This window comes from Trematomus bernacchii, unplaced genomic scaffold (genome assembly GCF_902827165.1).
Source record: "Trematomus bernacchii unplaced genomic scaffold, fTreBer1.1, whole genome shotgun sequence".
Taxonomy (NCBI): Eukaryota; Metazoa; Chordata; class Actinopteri; order Perciformes; family Nototheniidae; genus Trematomus; species Trematomus bernacchii.
In genome coordinates, this window is record NW_022987600.1 from 108144 (window position 1) to 131500 (window position 23357).

Here is a 23357-nt window from a genome sequence, read left to right on the forward strand (position 1 = left end):
AGCAAATGTTTAGCAAAATATTAGAAGTGAGGCTACTAGGCTAACGTTAGGTCTACTGTAATAGCCTCACTTTTAATATTTTGCAAAACATTAGCTAGCACTAGTGTTTTGCAGTTGCTAGCAGCTTATTGGGATTTTATGCTAGATAGACAGGCATTGTTTTGATATAATAAATTAAGCATTATTGTTAGTTAAGCATGTCAGCCTGCAGCCCCACTTTTAACTCTCTGTCATTAAAGTTCATTAAACATAATATATGCTTAAATGCATTTCAAAGAAGTTGTGTTGGAGTTTGTGTTATTCTACATTTTGACACCAAGATTTTCTGATTTTACTGCAAATATATATTGGTTCCAAATATCGGTTATCGGTCTCCTTGATTACTAATAATCGGTATCGGTATCGGCCTTGAAAAAGCCATATCGGTCGATCCCTAGTGTTAATGTAGTCTGCAGAAGGTCTGTGGAGCGGTTTCATTTGATGTGTAAACACCCGGCTTGTAGTATATCTTACAATAAAAAAGAACAACCTAGTCCCTGTGGATTTGATGTTTCCACTGAAAACAGCACTTGTTTCTTTGGAATTAACAGCAGAGGACGGAGTCAGAGTGCAAACAATGGCAAATTCCAAGAAGACAAATTGTACTATCACTCTTAGTTAGAGAAAAAAACCCAAACCAAAATGTCTTCAGAAACAAAAGAAAGGGTTTCAGAAACAAGGGTTTAAAGTGTTATTAATCAATGTTTTTATTTTGTATTTATTAGTACGGAAACCATTTTTGAGAGGTGATGCTGAATGAACCTACAGAGAACTAGCATTGCATTCGGAAAATGTAGAAAAGGTGTAATTGATTGATGGATTTCCTGGGTTTGGAAGTCGTTCTTCCAACTTTGTTTGTTCATTAGCTTTCATTTGTAGTTTAGAAACAACATGGATGTTAACTAAAAGATGTGTTTGATCATATTTGCTCAGCGTGTTGATAGTTGTTTACAAGTTGTTGTTTGGACTTCAGGCAGCGTTCCCATGGATTTTCCATTTGGGAACTCATTCTTCCAATTTATTCCGACAAATGCCCCATCTCCAATGTTAAAGAAAGTGACATTTAACTTGTGAATCTGCCCTTTGATTTGGATCTCTTCCAAGAAGTGATAAGCTTTTCTTTGACCCATGCAACACCATGTCAAGTGTCATTCAAATCAGGCTTTTCCAGTAAGCTACTGACGAACAGATTAACAAAAATGAAACGGTTTCACACGAATGAAAAAGCAACATATATAGTTCTTAGATAACAAATCTGAATGGACAGAAAATGGTAATCGGTAGGGTTGTGCATCTTCACTGGTCTCACGATTCGATTTGATTACGATTATCCTGTCAACGATTCGATTCAATTCGATATCCCGATGCATCACGATTCATACCAATGCGTTGCATCCTCAATTCTCTATATTACTGCACATGGTTTATTTTTCATCAATGCATACATGCAGTAAATACATATGAACTCTCTTTTTATTATTTAGAAAGTGCTTCAGAAATCAATAACATAAATGTCTTGACATTCATTTATAAACCAAAATTAATTAATTGTATAGGTCTAGCCTCCCTATATCTGTGTGTGGAGTTGTTCCATCCTCAAAAACAAAAAACTAATGCTTCTGCAGTCTAGCTGCAGCTTCTAGCAACGGTCTTCTGCTCAAAGAAGGACACTGAATGTCCTGAATGTGGCATCACACACAGGACTTGAGTCTGAACACAGCAGACAACAGGAGTATTCACAACAGCATATACAAACTAAAATAGTGCATGTGGGTGCACACTTACATTCTCTGTCTTACTGTTACATACATCCCATGAATGTATGAGATTAAGTTAGCTTCATTATATCCCAATCAGTGATTAAGTGAATAATAAAGTTTCTATCAGGTCACTATCAGCCTGTCACTCATTATTTTCAGGGAGGGGGCGGGGGTTTGGAGGAACGGAGAGGAGAGCGTGATCGCGGAAGCTTTCCTCCTGCCTTCACAAACTTTACACACGTATATATCGTCTGAAAATTGCTAGAGGACATTCATACTCTGCAATCCAAGACTTAATTAAATCCACCAAAAACCTGACATGATTGTAACGCGATTATTTTTGAAAAACATAAATCCTTGTGTCTCTGAGCCGCAGCGACACGGAGTGATTCAGAGCGGGTCCTTCTGCTGTTGGTTCTGGACTGGTGTTCTTGTGTTGGTGGATAAAGCAGACTGCTCCGTGTTTGGTGCCGCTGTGCCGCTGTCACGTCTGTTCCCTGATCTCTGCGTCACCGACCGATTTGATATTAGAGTGACAGAAAGAAAAAAAAACGTTATAGTAAAGCCGCGGCCGGAAAATCAGGAAGCAACGTTACTACGCTATAATCGATTATCTTCCGTCACTGCATCGATACCGAATCGTCCACATCGCATGGCATCGTAGAAACGATTATTTTCAACACCCCTAGTAATCGGTGAATCTGTAGCGCTAAAAAACCTGTGTGAACTCTTTGTTCTCCACCTAAGAGTTTATTAAGATTCAATAACGGAGTTGGTGTCGATAAATTCTTATAAATTCCCGTTCCATGTTAGAGACTGAATCAACCAGACATTCCCTGGTTTTTGCAGGAGAAATAACCATCAGGTTGAACTAAAACAATCAATCAAAACCTCTCTATCGAGTCATTTGAATAGGCTGTTAAACGTAGATGTAATGATCAGAACTCTATGTATTTCTTAAGCAGTGGGTACAGAGAGGAATGGAAAAGACACAGAGGGTTTCAACAGATTTGTTCAGAGTCTCTGTTCCTCATTTGAAGCTCATGTCTTTTGTCTTCCTGTTGTCAGGTTGGCCAACGTGTCCTGAGGTCTTTGATATCTTTCCTTATGTCAATGCTGTGTTTGTGTCTTTGTCGGCACAGTAGGACATCCCATGCTCCTGTGTTTAATAACCTGAAGGAGCTGCTTAACAAGTCCATCTGGCCAAAAAGGCACATACCATGTAACATATATCCAAAGCTCCTTACAGAGTGTATGCGTTTTTGATCTAGTGGCTCCAGTGGGAAACACCATCCTTTTTTAAGTGCTGTCTTCTACCCATGTTTAGAGAGAAACCACTAAACCCAGAGCTGTTGTCTGCCCAGCTCCCCCTCTAGGATCAGTTTAGTTTATTTGTTTATAGTGTTGTCACAGTCCCCATTGATCAACTGTCACAAAAAACAGTAAATGGGGCAGCTTTAGCCAACATTGCTATTTTCCAGCTGTTGTCTCCGGCCAGATGATAACAGATAGGGCTGTGCAATTAATCGTATTTTAATCGCAATTACGATTTTGGCCTGCCACAATTACGAAAACAACATAATTGAAAAAAACGATTATTTTGCTTTGCTAGGTTGTGACAGTGCAACATATTTGACCTCATTAATTTTGGTCTCATTTATTTGTATTTATCACATTTATATATGTTTAGTAGCTTGGGGAAGTGCGCTCCAAAATATTTGTTGATCTTGTTTATTGGTATTTATTATTTTGATATTATTTATATATGTATCATTTATTTAATTAATTTTTGTATTGGTTTTTCAGTTGAATTATACGTTCAGGGTAATCAACAGTTTAGTTGTAAAGAAAGGATGAAAGACAAGTAGATAGAGGCGAAAGGATAAAAGACGTGTGAACACCCAAATCAACAACAAATGACCGGATTGGCCCAAATGGACCAATCCGCGGAGCACCTCACACACCAGGATCCCTTGGCTAACTAACAGGGAGTCCCCATTGACTTGCATAGAGCTCCCTGAACGCTGGTAACAGACGAGTTGGGATCGCGGAGAAATGCTCTCTCCGCAGACCCATTCTCACAGCGTTTATAAACCTTTTTCTTTCTCAATATCAAGCCACACTTATTGTTTTTACTTCGGCTGTGAGTGTTTGTGTGTGCTCAGGATGAGTTTAGCTTGTTCTCGCTGGATCGCTGACCCGGAAACCTGTCCGCTCCTCGCAGCAGCGGCGAGCAGCAACGAGCCTCGCAACGTCCCGACCAATCAGAGCACACTGGGCTCACAGGGAGAGGGGGGGCAGGAGCTCCAACAAGCCGTTTAGGACAGAGAGTGAATACACATACTATACAGAGATGCTGTATGAGAAACCAATGTGAGTTTGGACAATATAAATCTATTCTAGTAGACCTCAACAATGGAAATATGATCAGTAGAAATGGCCATGACATGGGACCTTTAATACAGCTTCACCATTGTTTGGTTTCCATGGTAGCGCGTCTCTTTAGTAGCGCGCGCAACTGAAAGTCTGAGAGGGTGAGGCAGATAGTGACAGAAAACAACAAGAATCGACAACTCGACCCTCTGCTCACTCCTGTCCTGTAAAATACAGGTCCAGCCCACGCATGCTTCATCAAGGATGGTGCTACAGGCCGCAACTACAATAAGCATGTTAATCTAACAGCTCCGGCAATCCACTAGAACCCCCCCACCCCACGGTGGTTTTGAAATGCTCCCGATTTCTGAGGTCTCAATGTTGGCAAGTAACATGTAACGCACATGCCATATCCAACACAGACGAGTGTGTGCAGGTGTAGTCCTCAGTGAACCATGTTTTTAAGTGAGCTGTAAAGGTGGTATGTATGTCTTTGATTTGAGTGGGAAGAGAGACTTACACTGGTGTGCATGATGCAAACCACTAGCCCACACAGTTAGTTGTATTGTTTGATCTCCACACATGAAGCAGCTCCTTGTTAACAGTGATGGAGTATTTTTGTAGGCTGATCCAAAAGTACGCATGGAAAGGCTTCCCTCTACAAAAAGCCAAGGGGATTTTTCCATTGGATTTAGAAATATAAGTATATGGTACTTTCACATTTTGTTCAGCAGGATAATCTCCCCACATATTAACAGTTTTTATGTTTTTTTTTTTTTAAAGCATAAATGCAATCGGCAGAAGTAAAATGCTAACATTAGGCTATAAATGAGCTACATCACGGTCACATGACTTGATGTCACCAGCGCTAAGCTAAAGGCGGCTAATGTTCGGCGTTAGGTAGTTAATTTAGTGACTTGTTCGCAAGCAAATCAAACATTTTGAATCATAAAGTTGCAATTGATGGTAAAGTGTGAACTCGATACAACAAATCCATGTTTTTGTCCTCACCTCCAGAGACTTCATTTTTTTAATGGTTATTTCATTTGTTGTTATTTTGTAAGAAGGGGCAGGTAAAATAAGATGTTCTTCTCCCTGCTCCTTTTCACCATGCGCTATAAAAAAACAACCAGTATAAGTGTACATGTTTTGTTTTAAAATAACTGCTATGTGTGGAATAAACAAATAAACAAATAAATCAGAGAGAAGTACTCGTTGTAGCATCTCTTCCTCTCCACCGATCACTCTGATACTCCTAGCTTAAAGAAAAGAGAAATCCTACCTTTACTTCTCATACAGAAACCCTCATCAAATGATTCCCACATGTCTGACTTCAAGTAGTGACTCTTAAATTAAATGACACAAAAAATGTAAATCCAAACTTGGCAGAAACAGCCTGTTCTCTCGCTGTGTGTGACCTGCGAGGTGTATCACACATTAGCTTCACTAACTACACTCCTGGCCTTCACAACCTCAAACTCAAAGCTCAATTATTCAAATGTAGCTGCTCGTTGGCAGCGCGCTCAGCCTCCTGGCCGGCTGCAGTCTGCTTCTCTTTGCATCGTGGCTTTTGTCTGCCTGATTTCCCCCGGGCTCCGGATCCTGGCTGCAGGATTGAGAGCCATCGAACAGAATTAAGAGGAGACAATAAGTGTGTGTGTGTGTGTGTGTTGTGTGTGTGTGTTGTGTGTGTGTGTGTGTGTGTGTGTGTGTGTGTGTGTGTGTGTGTGTGTGTGTGTGTGTGTGTGTGTGTGTGTGTGTGTGTGTGTGTGTGTGTGTGTGTGTGTGTGTGTGTGTGTGTGTGTGTTGTGTGTGTGGTGTGTGTGTGTGTGTGTGTGTGTGTGTGTGTGTGTGTTGTGTGTGTGTGTGTGTGTGTGTGTGTGTGTGTGTGTGTGTGTGTGTGTGTGTGTGTGTGTGTGTGTGTGTGTGTGTGTGTGTGTGTGTGTGTGTGTGTGTGTGTGTGTGTGTGTGTGTGTGTGTGTGTGTGTGTGTGTGTGTGTGTGTGTGTGTGTGTGTGTGTCGGTGGATGTGTGAATTCTTACAGTTGGGCAAGAGCATGCTTACATTCTGTGTGTGTGTGTGTGTGTGTGTGGTGTGTGGTGTGTGTGTGTGTGTGTGTGTGTGGTGTGTGTGTGGGTGTGTGGTGTGTGTGGTGTGTGTGTGTGTGTGGTGTGGTGTGTGTGGTGTGTGTGTGTGTGTGTGGTGTGTGTGTGTGTGTGTGTGTGTGTGTGTGTGTGTGTGTGTGTGTGTGTGTGTGTGTGTGTGTGTGTGTGTGTGTGTGTGTGTGTGTGTGTGTGTGTGTGTGTGTGTGTGTGTGTGTGTGTGTGTGTGTGTGGTGTGTTTTTGAAGGGAAGCCAAAGCCCCCACAACAAGCAGAGGCCTCTCCTCCGGCTCCATGCAGCCTTCAGTGTCCGTCACTCCAGCTGGCAGCCGATTCATACCGAGGCCAAACACTCCAACACCCACAGGCAGGCCAACAGGGGCTCTTTGTGATGCCAGAGAGTGTGTGTGTGTGTGTGTGTACTTATCAGCTACTGCGACAGTTGTTCAGCTCATGATTGACTGCAAATGTTGTTAATCTTCAGCCTTAGCTGCATCCAGAGGGCTTCTATCAGTGTTTTAGCGTTGGTTAAGGCTCGGCTTACATTATATCAGCGGCTTAGAGTTTGGACGGCTCTAAGTGCATATTATTTTCAGAGTACCAAACTGTAGACTTTTGATATCAGTATTTAATGATAAATAAGAGCGAGAAATTGTTTTGTAGTTGTTTTTTAAAGCCCCTGTCACACTGTCCCGAAATTGACACCAGATGGACACGATAAAGGAAATGTTCAAATTCGGCTCTGATCGTAACAACATCGGGCCATTCGTGAGGGCATCTTAAGCCATGGTATGACCGCCGGTGGAGTTTCTCAGGCTCCGGCAGCAACTTCGTGAGCGGTGGCAAAATCTTTGGCATGCCAAACAATTGCCGAAGGACCTTGCGAAGGTTCATTTTCGTGTTGAATTTGTGTGTCCATGTTGCCCTTCGTAAGGCCATCGTGAGGGCATCTTGTCAAATCGTGTCATCTTCGTCTGATCATCGGTGCCATCGGGCATTTTTCGCCTCACGAAGACGATACGAAGGAAACAAGAAGCTGCCCGATTGTCTTAGGAAGGCAACACGACTACGTGAAGCCCTCGCAATGCCGTCGTGTAGCCATCGTATTGTAGTACAATTTGTGTTCTGTGAAACTGAAAAGGATATTACATTGTTTTTGTTACTTTCGTTGCAGTTGTATGTCTTAAATGTAATTTAGGTTAACTTCCTGTTTTATTTAGATGCTTTTATTTTGAAGGCGAGTTCATGCTGTTGACAGGAAATTGTTGTTGCTATGGAAACAACATGACGGAGATAAGTAATATCTTCTAATCTACATATAAAGACGTAGAAAGTAAAGAATAAAGTGTATGTTTAAATGTTAGCACCCCCCCGAAGAGGCACAAGCTCTTACGTTGAGTCTGGATACATTCTAAATCATCAGTAAAGTCTACGACCATATCTTCGTGTGTGGTTCGGGTGCCATCGTGTGGCCTTCTGTAGGCATCGTACTTGCTTCGACTGTTGCTTGGCTGTTGACCAACTTCGGGGCCATCTTTGTGCGAAATTCACAATTCCATATTCGTGTGTCCATCTGGTGTACATTTCGGGACAGTGTGACGCGGGCTTTAAAGATACCCATCCATTCTCTTCGAGCTAAAGAGGCTTTTTAGGATTTCCCTTTCCTGTGTTCTACAGGTTTGTGTGCATGTAAATGGGCTTCAAAGGCTTAAATCCCTGTGTTCTCCATTGGACTCCGTTGTTAACTTCCTGAACATATGCTCCTAGGATGGGTTAAATGCAGAGGCCAAATGTCACTGTGTGTAGGGCTGCTCGATTATGGCAAAAATCATAATCTCGATTATTTGTGTCAATAATTGAGATCACGATTATTAAAAACGATTATCCATTTACTTTGAAAACATCAATTTATTGAAAAAAAAATGTGTAGTATGTTTTTAACAGTTGATTACCCTGAACTTTAAGTATAATTCAATTGAAAAACCAATAAAAAAAATTATACTTTTCTTGATTGGTTTTTCCAAGTTTTATTTCGATTATGTTGTTTTCATAATAGTTGCAAGCCAAAATTGTAATTGCGATTCAAATACGATTAATTGAGCAGCCCTAACTGTGTGTGCTGTGTGCTCTGCATGTGTGACCATTAAAGAGGGTTTCATCCCTCCGATTCTATCTATCTATCTATCTATCTATCTATCTATCTATCTAGTGACATCAGTATGTAACATTCACGCTTCTATTGGCTAGCGCATTGTACGTGACCAATCACAACAGAGCCGGCCAGGCAGGTTTGAACATTAAAGCATGGAGACACGTCACAGCAGAGACACTACATACTGATATACACCTTTTGTCTTGCAGCCATTGAAATATAGAACATAATGGGACACTAATCAGTATTTGGCCCCAGTCATTATGTATTACAAGCTTCTCATCAAGCAACATGTCATTAGTTTAAAGGTGGGGTAGGTAAGTTTGAGAAACCGGCTCGAGATACACTTTTTGTTATATTCCATGGAATGCTCTTAACATCCCGATAGCAATGAATATCTTAAGTGCTTTGACAAAAAATCCATAAAAAAATGTCATCTGTGGAAGCCGTGGTACTGTAAAAAGCACGACCAATCATCTGAGCCGGCCCGGCTAAAATAACTGGATGGCCTACCTGCCTGTCAGCCTTCCATCTGTGCACAAACTTATCTCGTGCCCTCATTGGTCATGTGCGCGTTCGTGTGTGTTGGAGGAGGGGCTCTGTAAGGAAGTGGCAGATTTTCTCCGGTTGTGTATTTTCAAATTCTACGCACTCGAGCTGGTTTCTCCAAAATTACCTACCCCACCTTTAAGTGATTTAAAAAGACAAACTATGACTCAGGATCCCACACATCAGAAAATAGGAAGGCTGTGTATGATACTATATGTACGGTTGTGGTTGTAGAAGATGATTAATAAAACCAGAGCGACTGGTTTGGTGTGAATCACTTATGATGATGGTGGGATGGTGGAAAACAGTTGCTGTTAAACAGGTTTCAGTGGGAGTGATGATGAAGACACTCATGGTGAATCACTACAGATCACTTCCCTGCTTCTGATGCTGCCTGTCTTTTGGAGCCAGACGTAGATATGAGATATATAAGGTAAAATGGTAATTTATTTAATTATGGATAACATGTTTTTAGAGCTGGAATGATGAATCGGCCAACTGGTAGAAACTAATTGGCAATTTGTTTTTAAATAATACATTAATTGTTTTGAGTCAAAAGTAAATTCTGCTTCTCAGTTGTGGATATTTGGCGTTTTTCTTCTACAAATGTGTCGATTAAGTTCTAACTGGTTTTGGGACTTTTGGACGTTACATTTGAAGAAGTCTTCTTGGACTTTTATTACTACTGTCAGATATTGTATAGACCAAATGATTAGGCAATTGGTCAAGAAAAAAACAACAGCACCAGATTTTTTATTGTGACTCAAATGTTACTTGCAGCCCTGGTGTGATGTATTTCTGTAGATGCTTTCAAATAGACTTCAATCCCTTGATTATCTCTCTGTCTATTTTATAACTGTTTCAGTATCAGCAATAGCTCTTTAAACATTTAAATATATATTATACTGCACCCCTCTACCAGTATTTTGCAGTACTTTGGTCTATGTGGGAAATTATCTCTGTACTTCTGGCACCAAGATGAATATCTGACATTTAGCTTAAAACCTATAGCATGTAACAGAAAGCAGACAAGAGCAATAAACACAGAAAACCCCTCTTAAATGTTTACTATCACCTAATTATGTTTAAAGTCTTGGGTTAATACCTGCTAAGTGGAGTAGATAAATCCCCCACATGGGCAGGTACAACCCTGTTTGTTCATGTATGACCCTAGATCAGGGGTGGAGAACCTTTTTCCTCTCAAGGGCCATTTCAATTTATTCAACATCCTCCGAGGGCCGTACAAATTATTGACCTCTGCTTAAAAATAGTAAAATCACAGCCCATTCATTTCTTCTTTCTTTCATGCTGTGCAAAGAAAAAGCAACCTCTTAATCCAGATATCTTACCATGACTCGCGCATGCACGTGCACGGTGTGGCATGACCACCAAAACAGAAAGATATGGACACAAGATGTGTGCAAATGTATTTAGTTTCCTATCCATGTGGACATGATTTAAGTGGGGGGGGGGGGACCTAACCTCCTCTAGGGGGGTCCGGGGGGCATGCTCCCCCGGGAAGATTTAAAAAAAATGTTGAGGTTAAAAGCATCAATCTGGTGCACTTTGAGAGCAACATTAAGAGATCTATGGACACACCTCTCAACATCCATATGAAACATAACTGTAAGCAGATTTTCTTTATCAATCAATCAATCACATTTATTTATAAAGCACATTTAAAAACAACCCACGTTGACCAACGTGCTTATGGATATTTTACAAATCACTCCCCCTTTAAACTGTATTCTTGTTTATTAATAACAACTTTGTGACAGAGCCATCACTGTAGACATGTTCTGCTGTCCCTCTCTCCCCTCCTGCTTTCACTCAGGCTGGTGCCCCACGAGGACGAAAACGGGTTGTATCCACATATTTCTCTTGCGTATTGCCCTTTTTGCCACACGAGGCCGTAACTAAACGATAGAAACGGACCCCGTAAACGATAACGGGTCCAACGGTGGATAGATCTGGGAACGGAGCGCTCTGGGGGGTCCAACGGCTCCGTGTGATCGCCTCTATACGATCATTTTGTGATAATGATGACGCAATAGCCCTGCCTCCCCCCACCTCTGCTGCTCACCCCCGCAAAAGTAAACTGCACACTGAATTCAGATTATTTATCTTTATCTCGATATGGACATAAACGCGAGTGAAGTCTAATCTGACAGGACGGAGACACGCAGCTCCACGCAGCTCCTGTGTGTGCTGCATCACAGCGGGAGGAGCAAAACGCACACTTCAAGTCAGATCATCTCAAACTACCTAAACTAGTTATAAATATGTTTATTTTTTACTGTCGGCCGGGTCACTCATTACTGGATCAGCTGCTGCATGAGACAGACACTGACGCTGTCAGAAGAGAGGAAAAAGAGAGGACAGGCTCCGTGTATTTTATGATTATATATAGTCGTTATTCATTTGTTTTAAAGCTTAATAAATAACAAAGAAGACCTTTGACCGGCACTTTTATAATTTTGTCCGGAAGATTTAAACTTTTACACACGTTGACCGGCGAAAAACTCTGCCCGGTTCCCTCGGCCCCCACCACGGTGAATAAACAGAAGGGCAACCATGCTTCTTCGCTGCTTTTTCTGGAGGAAGTTACTACACTAGTTTGTACTTGTTTAACTTTTGTCTAGTTTCTGAACAGATATGAGGAGCTGTGAGGTCTGAGTGCTAACAGCTAACGGCTGTGTTGTTTTCCTGGGGTTCTCATTGAAGATGACGTCACGGCTCCGCCTACACTGCGTTACTATAGTTACTACCCCAGTTCCTAAACTGTAATGGAAATGCGCCATAAAGTGAGCCAGTCCTAACGAGGCCAAGCCATACCGAGCGAGGCCGTGTAGTGGAAATGCGCCATAATTGACACCCAAAGAGCCTGAGGACCAGCAAAGACTGACATCACAGGCCCAGAGTGAAAATAAACATTATTTCCCTTTTCGGCAGTCGGTGAGTCCCTTCTTGCTTCTGGAGTTTTTCCCTCAACTGGCAGTGTTCTCGTTTGAACTGGATTACCTTTTTTTGTGAAGTGACTTTGGACTTATTATTTTTGCTTTCGTTTGGATTATTCAGCCTCACCAAGAGGACTGCATTTTAAGTTGGACATTGCCTGAGATTGACTCCAGATATAATTTGCGTTTGTACTTGTGTTGGAGGTGGTGAATGGGTTTGGGCTAATTAAACTGTCTTTGTGATGCCATACTGACTCTGTCTAGGATTTGGTTTGGGGGGGGGGGTCTTTATTATTTAGAGGACACATTTCATTTTCAGCCACTCTTTTCCTGGTCAAATCACCACTGTAGCTCCCGACCTTTTTTCAATGGTAACTAGGCTTAAAATATAAGCTGATTGTTACAACTTTTCTTTACTGTCATTTAGTATTTTTTTTTATACCTGTTTTTCATTTATTCTCAATTTCTTTTACAACGATAATGATCATATAAAGGTGTGCCTTTACCTCACTGAGCTGAGGTTATTTGAGCCTCTCAGTCTGTCAGGAGAGAGCTCTCTTCCACCTGGTTGCAGAAAAAGCTCCTTATATTCGTTAGCATAGCTAGCTAACCATATGCTAAGAATCCTCGGTACCGCTCAAACAAAATACGCTAGTGCCACACACACACACACACACACACACACACACACACACACACATACACACACACACACACACACACACACACACACCACACACACACACACACACACACAGAGAGAGCCAAGCTTGAATAACACATAAAGACCCAGAAGTAGTTACTGTAATGTAGCATACATTTTACTGTATTTTTTGCGTGTGTATATAAATGACCTCGAGGGCTGTATCAAATGGTCTCGCGGGCCGGAGGTTCCCCACCCCTGCCCTAGATGATAAAACCAATTTAAAAATGTGTAAATAAGCCCCTGTAGAGCGATAACATCATTTTAAGAAGACAACAGAAGCTTTTGCCTTTTCTTTAGAAAGCATATTTACATGGTTACACGCTCTGCAAGCTATACCATTGACCTTTTCCTATTTCCAGGAGAGTTTCACTGCAGTAAAGTCATACGCTGGTTTCCTAATATATGCTTTATTAAATAGTTGTTGCCTTTATTAGACCGCTGACAGTTGATACATGCAGGAAATGAGGGCTTATTAACAGAGACAGTTTAATGGCATGTGTCTAAAACCATTTGACTGTCAGGATGTCTCTAATATCTTAGTATCTGTGAGAGTAGCCTTGTGTTTCAGTGGGTGCAGACTGCCTCTTTAATGCAGTTTACCCTCTCTCTGTCCTCAGGTGACCTGGTTGCAGCAGCCGCTCTGAACTCAGCTCAACTCACAGGCTGCTTTGCTTTCATGCAACACCTTTTACATATATTTATTTGCCTTCTGTTTTCTTTCTAGTTGTCCAGCAGTGGTTAAAGATCTCTATAACACCATATCTGCTGCAAAAGACAGAATCTGAACATATATTTTCCATAAGCAAAGATCTGAATTTCTGATGTATTTATTTATTTTCGATGCTGCCCAAATACCAAAGAAATCAGAGCTCAAAGTAGACATTGTTACATTTTAATATTTGCTTTATTTAAATGTAAACTTACAGTACAAAATCCAAGTTGACTCACAAGAATACAGCGCAAATATGTGGACAATTTGTCTCCTAATGGGTCTAATCTACTGTTTCTGATTGTTTGTGGTGATATTTAAAAGGAACTAGTCATTCAAATTATGCATTTTAATTTGACATTTAACGAAGTGTGTGTGTGTGTGTGTGTGTGTGTGTGTGTGTGTGTGTGTGTGTGTGTGTGTGGTGTGTGTGTGTGGTGTGTGTGTGTGTGTGTGTGTGTGTGTGTGTGTGTGTGTGTGTGTGTGTGTGTGTGTGTGTGTGTGTGTGTGGTGTGTGTGTGTGTGTGTGGTGTGTGTGTGTGTGTGTGTGTGTGTGTGTGTGTGTGTTGTTTGTGTGTGTGTGGTGTTGTGTGGTGTGTGTGGTTGTGTGTGTGTTGGTGTGTGTGGTGTGTGTGTGTGTGTGTGTTGTGGCTTCTGACATACCGGTATTTGCTAAAAGCCATTGTGTTCATATATTCTGTCACTGTGATACAACTTTAGAACCTTGGGCTTGTTTGGCATTACAAAACTTTACAGATTTGGTCTAAAGCCTCTTACACACCAAGCCGATTTTCGGCGTCGATAGATGTCGGGCCGTCGATGAGCGTCGTGTCGCCCTACTCAGATTGGTGTGTCTTGGTGTGTACGGCACCGTCGTGTCTTTTCGGCCGACACCTTCCACCGCCGATTGGACATGTTGAATCGGGAGGCTGTCGGCCAAAGAAATCACTCTGATTGGCTGTTCAGCTTAGCGAAGCAGTGCATGAGAAGCGAAACGGAAGTGAGGGACCCAAACAAACTATTAAGAAGGCAAATCTGAGATTTCATTTAACTCCAGCTCTCGACACAGGTTCAGGAAAGCCCCATGAGCTTCTCGCTGTAGAGTGAAAATGGAACGCACACGCTATTTGTTGTTTGTTTATATCACGCAGTCTGTTCTTCTTCTCTCGGTTATCACACAGTCTGTCTTCCGGTTGTTGCCTCTTTTGAATGACGAATACACACTACCGCCACCTGCTGGTAAGGAGAGTTATTGCCACTCACGCATCAGCAGTTCGTACGTGCAACTTGGCCGTCGGCTGAAGTCTTAGCGGTGTGTTCCAGTGCGACACATGGCCAAGACATGAGACAAAAATCTGTAGAAAATGGCCCTCCAATTTACGCCTGTGGCCCGATTTTGTTGTTGTTTGCTTGTCTGATGCTATTGCAAGATGTCATGGAGGTTATTTCTGTTAATTCTTCAGATTAATACATTTTTAAGCCCAAAAACATTTTATTAAGTTGATCTAACCATTTGCTAGTATCCCCACAAGGCAAAACATGACGCAAGGGAGTCCAATCAGGAGCTGGTTTTGTTTATTTAGAGAGATTTGTAATTATCAAATGACCGTTTCTTGCTTGTTTTATTCTTGCTTTTTTCACTTATGTTGATCTGGCAGCTGCCCTTTGTACACGTTGAGCTTTTCAAGCACAAGCAACAGAATGACAGCAGACGTCAACATCTGTCTCCTCATCCTCTCACCCTTCATCATCTCGGGGTTGTTTCCCGCTGTTAGTGCAGACAGTTTTTGTTCCCACACCTGTCAGGGCAGACCAACAGGAAGAGGAAACCCTCCTCAGTCTCCTCGGTGTGAACATGACCTCAAATCAACCCCAACACGGCACAAAATGAAACGGAGGCGTCACGCCAGAAAACATCTGTGTGAAGCCCAGCAACTAACAGGCAGCAGGAGTGTGTGTGTGTGTGTTGTGTGTGTGTGTGTGTGTGTGTGTGTGTGTGTGTGTGTGTGTGTGTGTGTGTGTGTGTGTGTGTGTGTGTGTGTGTGTGTGTGTGTGTGTGGTGTGTGTGTGTGTGTGTGTGTGTGTGTGTGTGTGTGTGTGTGTGTGTGTGTGTGTGTGTGTGTGTGTGTGTGTGTGTGTGTGTGTGTGTGTGTGTGTGTGTGTGTGTGTGTGTGTGTGTGTGTGTGTGTGTGTGTGTGTCTTTAGCAGTACTGTGTGTGTGTGTCCTCAGCAGTAAAGTATGTGTGTGTGTGTGTTTGTGTCCTCAGCATTACAGTGTGTGTCCTCAAAAGTACAGAGTGTGCATCCTTTACAGTACAGTGTGTGTGTGTTTGTCCGCAGCAGTACAGAGTGTGTGTGTTCTCAGCAGTAAAGTGACTGTGTCCTCAGCAATACAGAGTGAGTGTGTCCTCAGCAGTACAGAGTGAGTGTGTTTGTCCGCAGCAGTACAGAGTGTGTGTGTCCTCAGCAGTACAGTGACTGTGTCCTCAGCAATACAGAGTGAGTGTGTCCTCAGCAGTACAGAGTGAGTGTGTTTGTCCGCAGCAGTACAGAGTGTGTGTGTCCTCAGCAGTACAGTGACTGTGTCCTCAGCAATACAGAGTGAGTGTGTCCTCAGCAGTACAGAGTGAGTGTGTTTGTCCTAAGCAGTACAGAGTGAGTGTGCTTGTGTCCTCAGCATTACAGTGTGTGTGTCCTCAAAAGTACAGAGTGTGCGTCCTTTACAGTACAGTGTGTGTGTCCGTGTGTGTCCTCAGCAGTACAGAGTGTGTGTGTGTCCTCAGCAGTACAGAGTGAGTGTGTGTGTCCTCAGCAGAACAGTGTGTGTCCTCATTAGTACAGAGAAGGGATGCTCCGATCGCCAATTTTGGGGGCGATCGCCGGAATCAGTATCGGCCGATCCGATCGAGTGGGCGGGGCCTATGGGGATCTTCCATTTAAAGTGATGTTTAAAACTCAGTTAATGGGGCTCATTCACTGAGCTTCCACAAACAACAACCAACCAACCAACATAATTATTACATTCAAATGAAGTGAAGTACATTATTCAAGTTTACATTAACTTTGGATAATAACACGGGAGAAATGAGCGGAAGCGCTCTCTTTTCCTCTCCCCCTCTCTCCCTCTCTCCCTCTCTCTCCCCCTCTCTCCCTCTCCTGACAGCCCGTGAGTATCGTCTCATGCAGCTCGCTGATCCAGTAATGAGCGACCCGACAGTGAAGAATAAATATATTTATAACTAGTTTAGCTTGTTCCAGAGGTAGATAAAATGGCTCAGTGCGTTAGGTCTAACTCTTAATGTGTGTTCTGCTCCGCTCACCGGTCCGTCACAGCGGGCGGAGCAGCAGGATTTCTGCTTCACACACACGCTGCATACCGCTATTTTGCTGTCTTTTTCGGACACCTTAAAATACTGCCAGACTGGTGAAGCCATTTTGGTGAGCTTGTTTTGCCACGCACAGAGAAAAGTGTCATGTATTTTACGTCATAGTTTTGCGAGAGCACCGATCGATCGGCAGAGAGTGAGTATCGGCCGATATCGATCGGCGGCCGATCGATCGGAGCATCCCTAGTACAGAGTGAGTGTGTGTGTCCTCAGCAGTACAGTGTGTGTGTGTCCTCAGCAGTACAGAGTGAGTGTGTTTGTTCTCAGCAGTACAGAGTGAGTGTGTTTGTTCTCAGCAGTACAGAGTGAGTGTGTGTGTCCTCAGCAGTACAGTGTGTGTGTGTCCTCAGCAGAACAGTGACTGTGTCCTTAGCAGTACTGTGTGTGTGTGTGTTTCCTCAGCAGTACAGTGTGTGTGTGCTTGTGTCCTCAGCAGTACAGAGTGTGTGTGTTTGTCCTCAGCACTACAGAGTGTGTGTCCTCAGCAGAACAGTGACTGTGTCCTCAGCAGTACAGTGACTGTGTCCTCAGCAGTACAGTGACTGTGTCCTCAGCAGTACTGTGTGTGTGTGTGTGTGTGTGTGTCCTCAGCAGTACAGTGACTGTGTCCTCAGCAGTACTGTGTGTGTGTGTTTCCTCAGCAGTACAGTGTGTGTGTTTGTGTGTGTGTCCTCATCAGACCTCGCCACATTTCATCTCTATCGACTAACTGGGCTAATTTCACGGTCTGATGAGCAGACAGAGGCAGGCTGGTAGACTCTGTGTGTGTGTGTGTTAGTTTGGAGGATGAGACAGTGGTAGGTGTTCTCCTTGCTCTTCCCCCTCTGTGAGTGGTCGGACTCCAACAATTACATCATGAATCACACACGTGGTGGCAGCACGAGTCAAGGCTGAAGTGTCTGCCCTCTGTGGAGGACAGAAACACTGTGTTCAGTATTTAACTTTTGCTTTGAATACATGAGATCATCTTCTTGTGTTCTCTCTTTCATAGCTTGGCATTTTCCTCCTGAGTCAAACAGTGGGGGTGGTTCAGTGCAGGATGTATTCCTTTGAGCTTCTATGGCCGTTTGACTCTTGGTAGGTTTATTTTTTGTTCAAAGTTATTTTAATAAAGCAAAAAGTCCCATGTGTTTGGAAATCATTGATCTCTTTTTAGCTGGGAGTTAAATGAGAGGACTAAGTTTGGAAATGACTGGAAACAGCTTTGATAAATGTAACAACGTCTGCCTCTAAAGCTCACAAATGAACTCCCTATTTCTTCTGTATTTAATGTGCAAAAAATGTGATATGTCATAACTGCAATTTGGTATTTTATTGGGGTTTTATGTTGCAAACTAAATATTTTGTTTCAGCTCTTGTGCTGCCCAAGGCCAAGAAACAGCTCAGTGCATGACCCTTATGAAACAAACCTATGGACGTTTTTTGTTAATGTGCACGTTTGTACAGAGCCAGTCCAGTTTTTGGTCTGATTTAGGCTAATCAACTACTTGTGGCAGTGCTGGGCATCGTCTAACAAATGTACGATATTAGTACACCACTACCAGTACCCTGAAAGTTATACCACTACCAATAGAACTAGGGATGTCCCGATCACCTTTTTTTGCTCCCGATCCGATTCCGATCATTTGATTTTGACAATCTGCCGATACCGATTTTTCCCGATCCGATCTTTATGCAATGCATTAAGAGAAAAAAAAGGAGAAAAGCATTCAAGTTGTCCCTTAAACCCCACGTTCTCCACCACAGATAACGGCTGGTCATCCAACGCGATGAATTCAGCTATCTTGGCTGTTATTTTTTTGGCCTTTTCACTGTTCTGGGGCAGTTTCTCTTTCCTTTTAAAAGTCTCTGAAAGTGTCGGTTGTTTCAGTGCCGTTACCTGAGTGGCCGCTGTGTACTCGTCGTGTTGTTGTTGGTGTTTGTTTCTCAGGTGGCGTATTAGATTGGTCGTGTTGAACGTAGCTCTGTTCTTTCCAGCACGCGGAACCTCCGCCTTGCAAACATTGCATCTGGCTGTTACACTGCCTTCGCTTTCAATTTTATAATACTTCCAAACTCCTGACATTTTCTCTGTCCCGACCCCCGAGGCACCAGCTGAACGTAGCCTCTCGTTAGCTTACTGCTACTATTAGACACTGCCCACTCTGTTGCCAGATTTGAGAGAAATAAGCAACCAGGTCTATGAAAACAAGCCCAAAAGAAGCTACACATACATGATGTTGTGTCATTTTAAACCAAAACTAAGGCCTCAGGATGACTTTAAGACGTGAACATGGTCATTTTTGTTTTGTAACATTAAATAAAATAATAAAAATATTTTATTAAAAAAAAAAAAAAAAAAATCCCGATCCCCGATTTTTTTCTCTCGATTCCGATCTTTTGAAAATCACGTGATCGGCTCCGATCCCCGATCACGTGATCGGATCGGGACATCTCTAAATAGAACACTTAATTTGATGGCCTTAACTATATTATACTTCATTTTCTACACATCATGTGAATAGAAACATTCAGTTGTGCCAAATGCCACCACCAACCCTCCTGTTTGTTTTGCTATGGAAGCACAGAGAGCGTTTGCAGTGATTGGCTGCAAGGAAAAGTATACAATTGTCTTTTTTTGGGTACAGAAAACGACGAAAGTATGAATGGTTTTGTCTAGAGGAGTTGAAACGGTTTGGTATTGGGCCAGTTTGCTTGGTTCATCAAAGAGTGCTGTTGAATTGATTTTTTCTTCTGGGGAACAACCAATGAATGTTTTTTTCTGAATTGTTGAACCCCGTCAATTCTGAACTGGTCAAAGTCAACTTTATTGTCAATCTTTCAGTTTGTGTGTACAGACAGAGAGATCGAAATACCGTATTCTTTCCGAAAAGTACTTTATCAATACTTTTGATATTGCTAAACCAGAATCTCTGATTTTAACAACACCATTGTGATTTGAGAATACATCTCCCTCTAACAGCTGTGTCTCTTTCTTTCTCTCTCTGTTCCAGGCTCCAATGAGAGTCTCTCCATGATGAGGAGCTAACACTGTCGGCCGCACAACCGCAGGAAGAGCCGGGCCGCTGCACCCCCCCCCAGCCGACGCATGGCGGTGTTAGGGGTGAGAAACACATGTTTTCCTCTTAATACGTGATGTAAATAACCCTGAGACCTTCTGCCGCTTACGGCCCGTCCACACAGCAGCGTTAAAAAAATCTTGGAGGTGGGCGTATCTGAAGCTTGGGGATTTTTTGCGAGCAAGGCGACCAACAACCAATCGCATGAATCTCCCGCCCCCGACATACGAAGCAAAAAAGTTTGAAGTAAACTGGATATAAACTCCCCAAACAGGCGAAAACCTACCACTGTCTCTGCCACCTCCCTCCATGCCTGGCTCCTCCGGTTTGTATCCCGGTAGGTAAATAGGGACTGGTCGTAAAGCACCGGGTGATTCCCTACCGCTAATTTCTCCTCCATTTTTTGGAATATGAGGAAATGACCTGCGGTATGTCTCTCCCAGCATACACGCGGTTTGATTGGCTAGCGCTTGAACTGTCAGATTTGCATACACGGGATTTGATTGGCTGACGCTTCCACCTCAGCTTCAAAAGTTGAACATTGCTCAACTTTGAATCCTGAAAATCCTGAAAATCTCCGCTCTGCTTCCCACAATGCAGTTCGGCGAAAAGTGAGGCAAAGTGACGTCACCCCATTCAAAGTGAATGGGCAGAAGCGTTTCAAGATTTTTTTAACGCTGCTGTGTGGACGGGCCGTTAGGGTCTTCTATGCCTTGAAAACTAAAGTTTGAGTAATACTGCCTTTAGTCAAGTCAAAAGTGAAAGTCAACTTTATTGCCAATCTTTTCAGTTTGTGTACACAGAGAGAGAGAGATCGAAATACCGTTTCCCACAATCCCGAATACAAAAACAAATATATATTAAAAACATGTGTATACCTATATATACACAATCAAAGACACATTTATACATATTCACACATTAAGACCTAAATAAAAGCACAACAATCAATGAATACAAAATAAAGTCACTTCAATATCTTTGGGGAATACATTGGTGCCTGCTGTTAGTCTGAGCTTTCAGTCAGAGTAGAAGTAGCCTAATAATAATAATAATAGATTACATTTTTATAGCGCCTTTCTACCCAAGACCGCTTTACATGGTGTAAGGACAGACAGACAAACAAGTAGGGCAAATAATAAAGTACAAATGAATAAATAGCAGTGGGAGTGGAAGCCTAGCGTACTAACATGTGACATTGAGACATTTTAATTAAGATAATAAAACAAATGTGTACATTTGAATATAAATATTTGTACATTTTAACTTTTTAAGAGCAATTATGTCCTCTTTTTTGTATTGATCTGGTGATTATTCTATCAAATAACACATTCATTGTTTGATTTAGAAAATGTTTTTTGCTTAAACATAACTTTAACACCCAAAAGTATTCAATACTTGATCATTAGAGACTTAAACGAGGCAAACATGATCAAGCTACACAGGTACAATTTGCCTTTAAGGATTACATAATTTTTTATTCTACTTGACCATTATTTCTCTAACTCTTGACGTACTGAGTTTATGAAAAATGTATAATATACGGGAATGCACTTCATCAATCCGACGTTTTCTCAGTCCTAAAAGGCTGTGATTGGAGCCTCTCGTCTGTCTGCAAAGCCAATCATTTATGGGATTATATGAGTTGTTTCCCATCTATCTCAGAGTTTGGAGACTCTTCCTCTCGCTCAGAACTACTGGAGCCTTTAATGATGGATATCAGCCGTCTGACTGTCAGACACAAGCAGACATTATCAGAGCAGCAGCCGGCTGTAATTTCACATCTAATGATTTTGTGCTGCGACTGCCTGCTGTTATAGTCTGCTGGTTAGTCAGAGCACTACAGGGCACGTTAACTCCACAAGAAACGAAACAAACATAGAAGCAGCTGTACATTTATCCATCTTCTAGTTAATGCAAGTTGTTTGAGGAGCTGGGAAGCTGTAACACAAATGCTGTGTCTCGGTTTGCGAACATCTGTCAGCTCAGAGATGGCAAAAGTACACACATCCTTTACTCAAGTAGAAGTACAGATACTCGTGTTTAAAAATACTCTGGTGAAAGTAGAAGTACTGACTAAACTTCTTTACTCAAGTCAAAGTAAAGAGGGCTTTGAAATGTACTTCAGTAAAAAGTACCCATAACTAGCAGCTGTTTTAAAGAGTACCTGACCTCCCTTTATATTAATAGAACAATAATGTCATTGTTAGCTAATGAATGTTTCCATGCTGAACAACGGCAACATGACAACGTTTTCATTGGTCCTTCTTCTTTAGAGAAGACCAGGAAATGATGGAGACACGGATCGTGTTCAAATCAATAGGCACGCAATGACTCTAAATAATAATGATCACGCCACCAAACACACATTCAAACTAAAGGAACCAGCCTGTTTGGGAAATGTAAGAAGTAGAAAGTACAGGTATTTGTGTTAAACATGTAAGAAGTAGAAAGTACAGGTATTTGTGTTCAAAATGTAAGAAGTAGAAAGTACAGGTATTTGGGTTCAACATGTAAGAAGTAGAAAGTACAGGTATTTGTGTTCAACATGTAAGAAGTAGAAAGTACAGGTATTTGGGTTCAACATGTAAGAAGTAGAAAGTACAGGTATTTGTGTTCAACATGTAAGAAGTAGAAAGTACAGGTATTTGTGTTCAACATGTAAGAAGTAGAAAGTACAGGTATTTGTGTTCAACATGTAAGAAGTAGAAAGTACAGGTATTTGTGTTCAAAATGTAAGAAGTAGAAAGTACAGGTATTTGGGTTCAACATGTAAGAAGTAGAAAGTACAGGTATTTGGGTTCAAAATGTAAGAAGTCAAAGTAAAAAGTCATCAGAAAAATAAGTTGTCGGAAAGTACTGATACCAGAAAAATGTACTTAAGTTCAGTAACGAAGTATTTGTACTCCACTACTTCCCACCTCTCTGTAAGCTAGTAACATAAAGGCGTCCCATTGTAAAGTCTGGTCAAATGCACTATACCATATGGTTCACTCATAACTATAATTGTATTAGTTTCAGGCTTAATCAGGTATAATATATTCTACACATTCATTTATTTGATGTGATACTGTATTCAGTTTTCTATGGGATTGATAACCCTATGAACTATATTATTCAGATTCAAACTATTATTGGGAAATATCACATTCACAAATCAAAATGGTCCGAATCAAAACCTGCTTTGATCGTTATGTTATCGAACTTATGCAGAGGTGACGAGAAGTACTCAGATCTTGTACTTAAGTAAAAGTAGAAGTACTCAGGTCTTGGACTTGAGTAAAAGTAGAAGTACCAGAGTGTAGGAATACTCTGTTTCAGTAAAAGTCCTGCATTCAAAATGTTCCTCAAGTAAAAGTAGAAAAGTATTCTCATCAAAATATAGTGAAAGTAGCGACAGTAAAAGTAGTGATTGTGCAGATTGGTCCATTTCAGAATAATATATATGATATGTTTTATAATGATTGATCATTAAAGTGTTCTCAAAGCTGGTAAAGGTGCAGCTAGTTTGAATGACTTTGTATACTGCAGGGTAGCTTGTGGATTTACTCCAGGTGGAACTAAAG

The 23357-nt window shown here is 41.8% G+C and overlaps 1 protein-coding gene across 2 annotated transcripts in view; it reads left to right on the forward strand.

The window, feature by feature from the left end:
* LOC117482547 (polycomb group RING finger protein 3) overlaps positions 1-23357 on the forward strand; it is an 83531-nt gene that overhangs the window by 17442 nt on the left and 42732 nt on the right. Inside the window, exons 1-2 of one of the 2 annotated variants that reach the window (XM_034130670.1) lie at positions 9315-9407; positions 19726-19835. In XM_034130670.1, coding sequence (XP_033986561.1) covers positions 19821-19835 — 15 coding nt within the window. In that variant the 5' untranslated portion in view covers positions 9315-9407; positions 19726-19820. Of the gene's footprint in view, positions 1-9314; positions 9408-19725; positions 19836-23357 lie in introns of those variants that run through there. The other variant, XM_034130668.1, reaches the window with a different exon arrangement.